The sequence below is a fragment of the Dunckerocampus dactyliophorus genome, chromosome 9 (genome assembly GCF_027744805.1).
Source record: "Dunckerocampus dactyliophorus isolate RoL2022-P2 chromosome 9, RoL_Ddac_1.1, whole genome shotgun sequence".
NCBI lineage: Eukaryota > Metazoa > Chordata > Actinopteri > Syngnathiformes > Syngnathidae > Dunckerocampus > Dunckerocampus dactyliophorus.
In genome coordinates, this window is record NC_072827.1 from 30,775,777 (window position 1) to 30,788,596 (window position 12,820).

General features: G+C 44.4%; 1 protein-coding gene across 6 annotated transcripts in view; it reads left to right on the forward strand.

The window, feature by feature from the left end:
- LOC129187461 (transcription factor Dp-1-like) overlaps positions 1-11,393 on the forward strand; it is a 29,224-nt gene extending 17,831 nt beyond the window's left edge. For 5 of the 6 annotated variants that reach the window (XM_054786802.1, XM_054786803.1, XM_054786800.1 and 2 more), the window contains 9 exons: positions 951-1,072; positions 5,484-5,605; positions 7,111-7,276; positions 7,351-7,497; positions 7,580-7,648; positions 8,134-8,285; positions 8,533-8,699; positions 8,790-8,865; positions 10,231-11,393. In XM_054786802.1, coding sequence (XP_054642777.1) covers positions 951-1,072; positions 5,484-5,605; positions 7,111-7,276; positions 7,351-7,497; positions 7,580-7,648; positions 8,134-8,285; positions 8,533-8,699; positions 8,790-8,865; positions 10,231-10,369 — 1,160 coding nt within the window. In that variant the 3' untranslated portion in view covers positions 10,370-11,393. Of the gene's footprint in view, positions 1-950; positions 1,073-5,483; positions 5,606-7,110; positions 7,277-7,350; positions 7,498-7,579; positions 7,649-8,133; positions 8,286-8,532; positions 8,700-8,789; positions 8,866-9,784; positions 10,026-10,230 lie in introns of those variants that run through there. The other variant, XM_054786806.1, reaches the window with a different exon arrangement.
- The last annotated feature ends 1,427 nt before the right edge of the window (positions 11,394-12,820 follow it).

A 12,820-nucleotide genomic window follows, 5' to 3' on the forward strand; every position in this document is an offset into this window, starting at 1 on the left:
ATATGTGTATGTATGTAAATATGAGTTTGGATGCAGCAGCAATATTAAACGAGGATAATTAATGAAAAAAACAATAATAAAAGTGATATAATAATACGTAATGATAAATATTATTTACCTTTGAAGAGGAGTGGTGGAGGAGGAGTTATTGAAAAAAGGTACAAATTGTCGTCGTTACTCTTCTAAAAGAGGTAGTTCAGGGGAAACTACTGAGGTGGAAGGAATTGGTGACGAAGGTGCAGACAAAGGTGTAGGCATTGGTGGCGAGTCGCTCGGTGACGACGGTGCAGGAGTAGCAGATCTACGTTTGAAGAAGCTTTCAATGGAAGTTTGTATGGTCTTCCTTTTCTTCTCTTTGTAGATGATACGGTGGCACTGTAGAGCGCCATTTTCAAACAAATTCAAATGACAGAATATCGCAATTTTCGACAAAAGACATGAAAATATAGACCAGTCAGCTTGCGTTCATATCTCCGAATGTTCGTAAGTCAGATGTTCGTAAGCAGAGAACCCAGTGTACATTGATAAAACATAGAAAAAGAGGTCCTCATATCAATTTGTTTTCATCACAATCCAACGTGAATGTACCTCTAATGAGAAACCGCAGGATTATCGGCGTTGTCTGCCAAGTTTTTTTTGTTCACGTTCAGCTGAAAGACGTTGTGGTCCGATCTCAGAACTTCCACTTGGGATATTTCCTTCCTTGTATATTGAGACCACAACTTTGCAAGTGTTGGGCTTTTTGATGCCACTGCAGAAGGGTACCAGTGATGGCAAAGCGTACATACTCTATGTGATGACGACCATAGAAAAGGAAATTGAATTTACTGTGATGCGGATGTGGCGTCCGGGTATGGATTGTGTTCTTCCATTACTTGTTCCTTCTGCCAGAGCTTGGACAACAGGGGGCAGTGACGACTAACTACTTGTCCTGTCGTGTCTCCGGTTAGGTGTCCTGTCTTTGGTCGCTGTCCAGCCTGCAACCGCCCCCTTGGCCAAACAGCTCCTACCCAAAACACTTGGGCCGTCTAATGTGAATATTGCTGCACACATGCAACATATACCACACATGGTAAGTTATGCGTCCACACTGAGCAACGTTGTTAGTACGGAAAGGGGGGGGGGCACGGAAGTATCTATGCACATACCGTCTCTCCGATTTTCTCTGTTGTGTCTCACGCCTGTGTAAGCCCCTCCATTATCATTGTGAGGTGACCTGGCTACTGAAGAGTAGCTGAACTTGATCCTAAGCTTATCAACTCTCCAGTCAGCAGGATTACATCTGTCATCCCATTATATGCTGTACATGGAATCCATACATCATGCAAATCAGCTTAGATATCACCTTTAGAGAAGGAATCGAGCATCTACCTTCAACATGCCCCAGTTGTCACAAGGCAAGCACATAGTAACTACTTTCATTCACTTTATTATAAACATCTTCTTAGTATTGGTTCCTTCACTAAGGGAAACCTGAGTGTTCCTTCAGTAAATTAACAAAAATATAGTGGTCATTACCGTTTGATTAGGGTTGCGTGATTCTGCAAAAAAAACCGAAATCTTGTTTTGAATTGAGTGATTTTTCTTTTCCATTCGCGCACACACGTTTTACAGAAATCATTTTTTTAAGTAGTTGACGGGGGGACTCTGGATAGAAATGAATAGAAATACACAAAATAAAAGTCAAAACGTGGCACGCTCACTCAACAGAACAATTATGCAATCATGCATGTAGTAAAGATACATTTAAAAAATGATTAAATTAATAAAATGTATTAATGCTATTGCTCTTCCCACAGCCGTCAGCGAGGAGAACTGGGGCAGTGGAGCAAACTTGCTCTGGCCAGCAAAATTCACAAATTTATTTGAAATTTTTTTTGTGCAGCCTTCCCTTTTTGGTGTCGTACTTCTTGCGACAACTTCCTTTTTAGAAGTTCTATCATCATCATTGCAAATTTTCTTGTGGCATATGATTGATATACCGTATTTTCGCGACCATAAGGCGCACCGTATTGTATTTGTACTTTATTTATCCCAAAGCGGGGAAATTCACTTGTTACAGCAGCAAGCAAGATACGCAAGTAAAGAATACAGTGTAAAGAATTACATATTGACTACAACATGGTTCAGGTGGTGCAGGTGTTGTAGAGCCTGACAGCGGTCGGTATGAAGGACCTGCGGAACCTCTCCTTCTTACACCGTGGGTGTAACAGTCTGCTGCTGAAGGAGCTGCTAAGGGAACCCACAGTGTCATGTAGCGGGTGAGAGGTGTTGTCCATGATGGATGTCAGCTTAGCCAACATCCTTCTCTCCCCCACTTCCTCCACGGAGTCCAGAGGACCGTCCAGGACAGAGCTCGCTTTCCTAAACAGCCTATTGATCCTGCTCTTGTCCCTGTCCGTGCTGCCCCCTCTCCAGTAGCCCACAGCATAGAAGATGGCTGAGGCCACCACAGAGTCATAAAAGGTCCGTAAAAGAGTCCTGCACACACCAAAGGACCTCAGTCTCCTCAGCAGGTGGAGGCGACTCTGGCCCTTCTTGTAGAGGGCGTGGGTGTTGACGGACCAGTCCAGTTTGTTGTTAAGGTGAACACCCAGGAATTTGTAGCTGTCTACCAACTCTATGTCCGCTCCCTGGATGTTCACCGGTGTGAAGTGAGATGTTTTCCTCTGGAAGTTAATGATCATCTCCTTTGTCTTGCTGGTGTTGAGTTGCAGCTGGTTAAGCTCACTCCAGCTGACAAAGTCCCTGATAACCGTCCTGTATTCCAGATCTTCCCCCTCTGAAACACAACCAACGATGGCTGTGTCGTCGGAGAACTTCTGGATGTGACACTGTGTGGAGTTGTGTGTGAAGTCCGAGGTGTAGAGGGTGAAGAGGAAAGGGGAGAGCACCGTACCCTGAGGGGCACCTGTGCTGCAGAGTACCATGTCAGACGCACAGTGACGGAGCCTCACATACTGTGGTCTGTTGGTGAGGTAGTCTATAATCCATGCAGTCAGGTGTTGGTCTACTCCCACACTCTCCATCTTCACTCTGAGTAGTGACGGCTAGATGGTGTTAAAGGCACTGGAGAAGTCAAAAAACATGACCCTCACAGCGCTCCCGCTGTCCTCCAGGTGTAGCAGTGATTTGTGCAGCAGGTAGATCACTGCGTCGTCCACGCCGATCCGAGGCCGGTAAGCAAACTGCAGGGGGTCCAGCTGAGTGCCCACCAGGGGTTGCAGGTGCTGCAGGATAATCCTCTCCATGGTCTTCATCAGGTGAGAGGTCAAGGCAACAGGCCTGAAGTGGTTAGGCTCCTTGAGACGCGGTGTCTTTGGTATTGGGACCACACAGGAGGTCTTCCACAGGGCCGGGACTTTCTCCAGGCTCAGGCTGAGATTGAACAAGTGCCTGAGAACTTCACAGAGCTGGTCAGCACAGTCCTTGAGGATTCTAGGGCTGATGCCGTCCAGTCCCAGGGCCTTCCTTGCCTTGATCTTCTTCAGCTGACTCCTCACCTGATCATCAGTTATGGAGAGGGGGGTAGAGGATGTGGGGGTGAAGAGTGGTGAGTGGGTAGGGGAGGGGTTTTCAACATCTGTTGAAAAACAGATTGAGTTCATCTGCCCAGATCTTGTCCCCACTGGCTTGGTCTCTCCCCACTCCTTTACCATGGCCTGTGATGGTCTGCAGGCCTCTCCAGACTTCCATGGCATTATTCTCCTCCAGCCGCTTCTCCAGTTTCCTCCTGTAGCAGTCCTTCCCCTTCCTGATCTTATGCCGGAGTTCCCTCTGGACTCTGCACAGCTCCTCCTTGTCCCCCGAGTTGAAGACCCTCTTCTTCTTATTCAGCAGTTCCTTAATCTCAGAGGTCACCCAGGGTTTGTTGTTGGGAAAACACCGCACCAACTTGGAGGGCACAGTGTTCTCCACACAGAAGTTTATATAGTCTGTGATGCAGTTTGTCATGCTGTCAACGTCACTGCCATGGGGACTACAGAGCGCTTCCCAGTCTGTTGTCTGGAAGCAGTCTCTGAGCCTGGCACTGCTCTCCTCAGACCACTGCTTCACAGGCCTCTTAACAAGGGGTTGTTTATTCACTACTGGAGTGTAGTCTGTGACGAGATGGACGAGGTTGTGATCAGAACGACCCAGCGGGAGGAGGGGGGATGAGGTGTATGCAACCTTGATGTTTGCATACAGGAGGTCCAAAGTTTTATTGTCTCTAGTGTGGCATTTGACATACTGGATGAAGGTGGGAAGAGCAGAGGACAGGGAAGCATGATTGAATTCACCGGAGATGAGGAGGAGGGATTGGGGGTGCTGGTTCTGAAGCTGCTGTAACCGGCAGTCACTCACACGGTGCCATTTATTAAAAAAAAAAAAAAAGAGAGAGAGACTCAGTCTGTTACGTGTGCTATTTCTGTATTTAACACATACATAAGGCGCACCGTATTATTGGACACAGGCATGGTAAAACAAACGCTAGCTTAAAACATGCGCTAGCATGCATGCGGGAGCAAAACTGAGTTCGGTTGTACTTTATTGAAGTATTCAACAATGTAAACAGTGAGTTCGGTTGTACTTTATTGAAGTATTTAACAATGTACTCACATTATTTTTTTTATCAATCCTCATCCACAAATCCATCAAAGTCCTCATCTTCTGTATCTCAAATGAACAGCTGGGCAAGTTCTCCATCAAACATGCCAGGTTCCCTCTCATCATTGGCAGAGTCGGTCTCGTTGCCGTGCGGCTCCTCAGAAATGATGCCAGCTTTTGCGAAAGCGATAGCTTGCAGTTTAAACTGTGTTTCGTAAGCGTGTCTCTTTGTAGGTGCCGTTGTCGGGGGTCCTTAGCCAAACCGATGTTGTTTTGCACAATGCACACACGGGCGGGCACGATGTACTTACTGGGGGCGTGCCTTTAGCGTCCTCTTTCACGCGCACCCTTCCCCCTTTAACGTCTGCATGCTGTCCTCAGTCACGTCCGCCTTTCCTCCGTTTAAGCAGCGTGTTGGCAGGAGATGCTCCCAGTCAGTCAAGCGCTCATCAAAGTCACAACATTTACAGATTTTGGAACTCGGTGCGCACGTCCATTTTGGAGAAAGTGTAAGACTTAAGTGTGCCTTATGGTCGTGAAAATACCCAGAGACCCTGTTTCTTCTTAGCTAGGCAATCCTTTTAACATTTAACCAAGTTTAAGGAACCACCAGACCAAAACAAGAGAACTGTGTTGAAAAGAATCAAGTTTACTGCTAAAACATGCAACTAGTACTCAGCAGTGTGGACTTACGGCTGTGCAACAAGTGCAAACTCGTGCATGTCTCCTTTGGCTGAGGTGTTCAGGCAGATGTGTAGATCATTTGTGATGGAGACTCAAACAGGGAAGAATCAGGCCCACCTCCAACTGCACTACATTACTGATAGAAACCAAGAATAAGAAAGCCATGCGAATAACAAACTGCATATTGAAACTTACTTGTTTGTCTTTTCCAGGTGATTGGAACACCTCAGAGGCCGACAGTATCTAATACCATACTGGTCAACAGTCCACACACGCCCAACTCCCAATTCCTCACTCAAACTCAACCTTCAGATGCTTCACCTTGGTCGTCTGGGTAAGTCGACTGAAACGTAGACATTGGTGAGTTTCGTGCAGAACATCACCAGGGAATTCAATCGATCGCAACTGGACTGTTCAGTTTGTCTTAGAAGTTTCGCTTCTCATCTGAGCAGACTTCATTGGTTCATGCTCAAAGACTAGGGGGCACACACCAGTCAGACTAGATAGGACAGCTCTAGTCTGAGAGCCTGGAGCAAGATCCAGTCTATTCATCCTCTCGAGGAGGCAGGTCCAGACAGGAATGGTTGGCTCTTTTGTGGTGTCAAATGACGATCGTGAAGGGGGCCTCTTGTCGTACATCCCATTCAGATGTAATGATGGTCATGGACCCATCTGAAACCAAGGTGGCTGTGCCTTGTTTATTTCTTAGAGGCTTTTGGGAAGGGATGAAAGGATGGCATTGTATGTGGGAGAAAGGTGGTGTCGTAGACCCCCGCCACACCACCCCTGTTCAGAGATGTTATCTCAACCATCTCTGCCTCCTCCTTTAGAGGATAAATAGATCGGATCTTGCACCAGGCTTTCAGACTAGATCTGTCCTATCTAGTCTGACTTGTGTGTGTCCCACCAAGTCTTTGAGCACGAACTAGACTAGATCTGTCCTATCTAGTCTGACTGGCGTGTGTCCTACCTAGTTTTTGAGCATGAACTGATGAAGCCTGCTCGGATTAGAAGCGAAGCGTCTTCTAAGACAAGCTGAAGAGTCCAGTTGCGATTGATTGAATGCCCTGAGAATACAAGGACCTGCATGAATGAGAACGTTTACAGGCAAACCTCACCAGGGTTCCAGCAAGTTCTATATTAGGTATAGTGATCAACACCAGGGTTGGGCATTGAGTCTCAGGCATTGATTGGAACCAGGGCTGACTTTCCGATTATTCCCGAATCGTTTACATTTAAAAAAAAAATTGATTGCTAGTTTCGATGCCCAGTCTGCAAATCGAACACCAACGAAGAAGAAGGACACAGAAGAACACAGTTACGTATATGGTGCATTCAAGGTGTAGAACTAACAATGCCTCGTTTTTGCTTAGCTGCGCCGCCCTAACCAGTCAGAATCCGCTAAGTAAAACGATACATGTTGTCTGTTTTATGCCAACATTGAGACTGCAAAGAAATTATATTAGTACGAATAACTCAAATATATCCAGCTAACCTTAGCCTGCGTCCTTTTTCATAGACAACCTTTTTACACTTTTTTTTGTTTGATATTCCGCACCCAGGTTTTAGTTAAGTTAAATGGTTTGGTATTTATATACCGGTTGAAAATAGCTCTGTCAGAAATTCATAGTAAAGATCCTAGAAAGTTCCTGGAATTAAAAAAAATAAAAATAAATAAAATAATGGAAAAGTTCAGACATCTCATCCAAAAAGAAGCCTGATTAGCGTCCTCATTTAAACCATGCAAATCTTGCATCAAGAATCATTAGGAACTGGAATCGTTCAAATTGAGACGATGCCCGACCCCCATCAACACGCTATTGTGCTTGTCCTTTGCAGGAAGCGTGGCAAGAAAGGGGAGAAGAATGGGAAAGGCTTGAGGCATTTCTCCATGAAAGTGTGCGAGAAGGTGCAGAAGAAGGGAGTCACCACCTACAACGAAGTGGCAGATGAACTGGTGGCAGAATTCAGCTCTGGTGACAACCACATGTCACCCAATGACTCGGTGAGAGCTGCCGATGACGGCCTGATTCTCTCAGATGAATTCTAAATTGTTGTGATTAAAATTTTGTTTTTTAGCACGTGTATGACCAGAAGAACATTCGGCGGCGTGTGTACGATGCCCTTAACGTCCTCATGGCCATGAATATCATCTCCAAAGAGAAGAAAGAAATCAAGTGGATCGGCCTGCCCACCAACTCTGCACAGGAGTGCCAAAACCTTGAGGTACAATGGTTGTATAAAACTCACCACGTGTAACTGCCATCAGGCCTTTTTTTGGTTAGCACGGCTTTTGTATGGCTGGCAGGTGGAGCGACAGAGGCGGCTGGAGAGGATCAAACAGAAACAGTCACAGCTTCAGGAGCTCATACTACAGGTGGGCCCCTATGGACAAATGTATAATACCAACACATTTGACACAATATCACAAAACTGAGCCAGCCCCTGTCGGTGGTGAGTAATGTCGGTTATAAATGCTTCATTGAGCACCTCGAGCCTCGCTACATTGTGCCTAGCCGCCATTACATTGCTGAAATAAATGTCAGTTGTTCTTCTACCTACTGCTGCTGACTGTTCTCTGTTTGAATATATCAAACATATCAATTGATCAAGCCTTTTGTAGCATTCACACTCCAAAATAGGTAATAAAAGTATGGATCATTTGTGCTTTTATTGCATCAATATTGATATCGTATCGGCCGTTACTCAGGGCTGCAATATCTGTATTGTATCGGAGATGAAAAAGTTGTCAGGACACCCCTAAAAATAAAGCATAATTTACCAAACTGTGCTTCTTGGGGTGCAGTTGAGGTTGTGTTGTTTATTTGGCTTGCAACTTTTAGGAAAATTCTTGTCTTGCAGCAAATAGCGTTCAAGAACCTCGTGCAGAGGAACCGACAGAGCGAGCAGCAGGCAAACAGACCTCCACCCCCCAACTCCATCATACACCTGCCCTTCATCATCGTCAACACCAGCAAGAAAACAGTCATCGACTGCAGCATCTCCAATGACAAGTATGTTATTTTGCTCAGCTTTGCTGGTTGCACAAGTTGTTAATGTTTAAATCTTACTAAACGCTGAGTTAAACCAATTTCAACCTTGTTTCATACTACACTGTCCTGTTCTTTGTGTGATGGGAGGTATTCATCACATTTTATTAACACTGTCAATCACATTTGCTACAAGAGTTTGGTGCAATTGACATTTGATTATGTTTAGCTGCTAATAATCCTTCTGTTGTTTTCTGTGCTTCTTTGGCAGGTTCGAGTATCTGTTCAACTTTGACAGCATGTTTGAGATCCACGATGACATCGAGGTGCTGAAGCGTATGGGCATGGCTTGTGGTTTAGAGGTGGGCAAGTGCTCTCCAGAGGATCTGAAGGTTGCACGCAGCCTGGTGCCAAAGGCTCTGGAGCCCTACGTTATCGGTCAGTGTCTGTCATTGCTGTTGCTGAAGCATCAACCACACACTTCAAACAAAGCCAAACTCGCACAATAACTTGCTTTTGTTTCTCCAGAGATGTCAAAGGGTCCCATCAGTAACGTCTACATCACTGGAGCACCCTCTGCTAATGGAGCCCGTTACACGAGCAGGTGAGACACATTTAGCTCACACTTAGAGGTTAAGCTATAGTTGTTGTAGGACAGGGGTGTCCAAAGAGCTGCGGGCCACAAATGGCCCCTGGGCCATAGTTTGGACACACCTGTTGTAGTACAACTGTACAAGGGCTTTAACAACAGTAACATAAGCAAACAAAAACACCATGAACTTAATGAGCAAATGCTAAATAATACATATTAATACATAAGCCGATGTACGTCACTCCCTGTCGTTAATATATGGGATGAGTACCTCAATTAATTGCTAGCTGTGTGTCTACTTGAATAAATGCCGCAGTGGTGTTTAGAGTTGGGCATCGTTTGGATTCCGGTTCGTAATGATTCTCCATTCAGATTCTTTTCAGAGGTAGGGTCATAAAAGCTTGCATGGTTTAAATGAGGGTGCTAACCAAAGTTCTTGGATGAAATGGCTGACTGTCTCCGTCGTTTTTAAAAATTAAAAATGCAGAAACAACAATCTGCATCTTAATGTATCTTAACCATGTTACTGAGTCCCTACTCACCTGCGTGCGCGATATCAAACAAGTACGATGAAAATGGAATGGAGTAACATTTAACGTGGGGTCTGGCCAACTTCCTGGCTGAAGCAGGCTAAACATCGGGTTGTTTTTCTATGAAAAAGTACACAACCTTACGTTAGCTGGATATTTGAGTTGGCCACCGTAGTCGCAGTATAAAGTATAGTTTGTTTGCCGCTTCATTGTTTGCATAAGATGGACATCATTTATTGTTTTACTTACCTGACTGGTTGGAAGAAGTCTGGCATAGCGCGTCCAAAACTCTGTACACCGTGAATCCGGAGGTGTTAAACCTGTTAGTGGCACACCCTCCTTTGCATGATATGACGGTGTTGCAAATTTTGCACAGCGCCGACTGTTCATTTTTTTTGCAGAATTTCAGCCAAACTTTCAAGTGCCATCACACACTGTCCATGGTTCACATGGATGAACACAAACGCATCCTGACGCTTCTTCTTCGCTGGTGTTCGCCAGCTTCTTCGTCGTTGTTATGCGGCCAGTCGGTGGGTTGCTCGGTCATCGAAAGTAGGAATTGAAATTTTAAAAAATGTATGATTTCGGGAGAATCGGAATGTCAGTCCCGGTTCTCATCGATGCTTGATGCCCAATCCTGGTGATGCTGCCAGATGGCATGTGTCGCCACAACAAATACACCACCTGTAGAGCAGACATGGCATCTGTAAAGCTGATGTTAATGAGAATAAAAATACCTACGAGACTTGAGTCTTGTGAATTTATTTATTTATTTATTTATTTATTTTTCCCCAATCTTCTTTCACCATTAGCTAAACGTGAGCCCTTTTATGTTTCCTAATTGTAGCGATGGTGGCCCCGACGGTACCATGGCCTCCAGCTCTAACGACTCTCACTACAGTGGCTCCCGTGTGGAGACCCCGGTGTCTTACATGGGTGATGACGACGACGAGGACGAGTACGATGAGAACGACGATGAAGATTAAGCCGTCTGCACCTCGCCACCCCAACAAGCACAGTCTCTCAAACCGTTGCCACCGCCACCTTGGAAACATTTTTTTTCTCCCACACGCCCCCACAACCCCATTCTTGTTCTGTCTGTTTTTCTCAGGGCTGTAGATGAGAATTGAAAGAACAAGTGGGGGTGCTCGTCTGCCCTTCCTCTCCCGAATGACTTGTCCATGCACCGCAGCTCTGAAGGTGGTTTGGCACTGGGAACTGTAGCGTGTGGCCTGACCTCAAAACTGAAGTCTTTGTGCATTTAAGTCATTTTTGAAGAAGCCATCCCATGAAAAACAAAATGATAAAAACCAACATTACTGCTGTTGGAGAATTGGGGGGGAACCCCCATTTGTATCAATATGTTGCTGTTTTCCCGTTAGCAACATGATGATCTATAATGTTCAAACATGGCCAAAGTGTTCGCTTGAACATGCTGCCATGAATTGTCAGTGGCATCCTATGATGGGGCTCCATCATGTGTTGATGCTTGTTTGTTTTTGTTTGGTTCTGGGCAACAGGTTGAAATGGTGGTTCCATTTCTCATTCTATTGGGCTGGCTTCCTTCTGTTCTTGTAGGCAGCTGCTTTCCTTACCTTTTTTTGCTAGGTTTTTTTTATGATTATTTTTACTTTTTTTAATGTCAGTTGAGGAATTCTCATTCATCACCCTGCCTAACACTTTGGTAGTGTTTACAAAAATAATGCCACCAGCAAAGTAATTACTTTTATAACCCAGGTTGCTGATAGGTAAATAAGCTTTGTTGGTGACATATGAACCCTGTTAATGATTGTAGCTTTATAGTATCCTTTTAGAGGCCAGTGGTAAAGATACTAGACCATCAGACAATATCCATGTAACTGTGGTTGTATACAGTAGGTCTTTGTGGACTCCCGTCAAAGATCTCTCCCTTTTAAAACTGAGCAACACATGTACTGACTTCTTCCAAATACCCTTTTCTGTAATCTAATATAAGTTTTCAAATTAAATATAGATTGTTTTAAAAGTTTCTGTACTTGGTCCGTGTGATTCGTATTGGGCTGTAGTTGGGGCGTGGGCACAATGGTCGCTGCAAACTTGTCCAATGTTGATTGTGTCGTGCAGCAGTCTGTCACAATACAGTATGTTTAGCATTTTATCATTCATTAGTCTTTTCTTTTTTTAACAGTTTCTTGGAATGCACCTTCAATTTTGTTGTACCAGTTACGATGACAATTTACCACTGAAAAAAGCACCCAAGCATCCATCCATTTTCTATACCGCTTCTCATCGGCAAATTTAGAATGCTGGCCGTCAAATAGTGTATGCGTGAGTTATGTATATACATGAATCCCTCGTTTATCACGGTTAATTGCTTCCAGACCCGACCTGATAAGTGAATTTTCCACAGAGTAGGATTCCTTACTTATAAATGGATTATTTTTTTAAAACCTGTTTACAACCTCCTAAATACAGTTTTTAAACATTATTGGCCTCTAGACATGAAGTAAAACACCTATAGTTACCTTTACTCTCCCATTACCCAATATAGCAGACATAAGAGAAAATAAGCCATAAGACTTGTGCTCACGTGACGCTCAGGAAGTGACGACAGGGGTTCAGCGTTGAGTTTCAGTTTTGTGTGGGTTACGGCTGCAACAGTAGACCGTGCTTTTATTAGTGAGTTTTATTCTGGATTACTGTGCCTGTTGTCAAATACTGTACATAATAAAAGCCTGTGCTTGTGTCTCACCCAACATTACTGACACCTAGTGGCCAGTGCGAGTACTACATAGCTGCTTTGACTACGTCTTTAGAATGCCTTGTATTTCAGTTATCTTAGTCATTTTTACACTCTAATGCTTAACTTAGGCAAAATTATGTACAATTTGGTTAAAAATGCATATTTTTTTTACTAATAGGCCATGTTCAACCACAGTACAGTGTGATTTATGAATAGTTATTTGAAGAACCGTGCAATCGACATAGACAGACGATGGATGGAGTCAAAGTTGCTAAGAATGACTCGCCCATTGTTTAGTTTTTGGGGCTTTGTGTGTGTGTGTGTGTGTTTTTAATGATACCACCATCGAAGGGTACCTGTGACTGCAAAGTAGAAAAAGTGTGATGGTAACCATAGAGCAGGAAATGGAACTTGACGTGTCATCAAAGTGCTTAGCTGCTCAGTACAATTTGAGCACATTAAATATCAATACGTACGTACACTAATTCTAGCATGTAGATCAGGGCTGTCAAACTCGTTTTCACGATGGGCCGGATCACAGTTAGGGTTGCCCTCAGAGGGTCGCCAGTAAATGTGAAACCCTGCGTGTCTGAATACTCTTTCATCCAGGTCATTGTATTCTGAGGGCGCTGAACCAATCGCAAGTGGAGTTTTCAGGTGGTCCTAGAAGACATTTTGTTTCTCATCTCAGTAGGCTTCATCACTTCATGCTCAA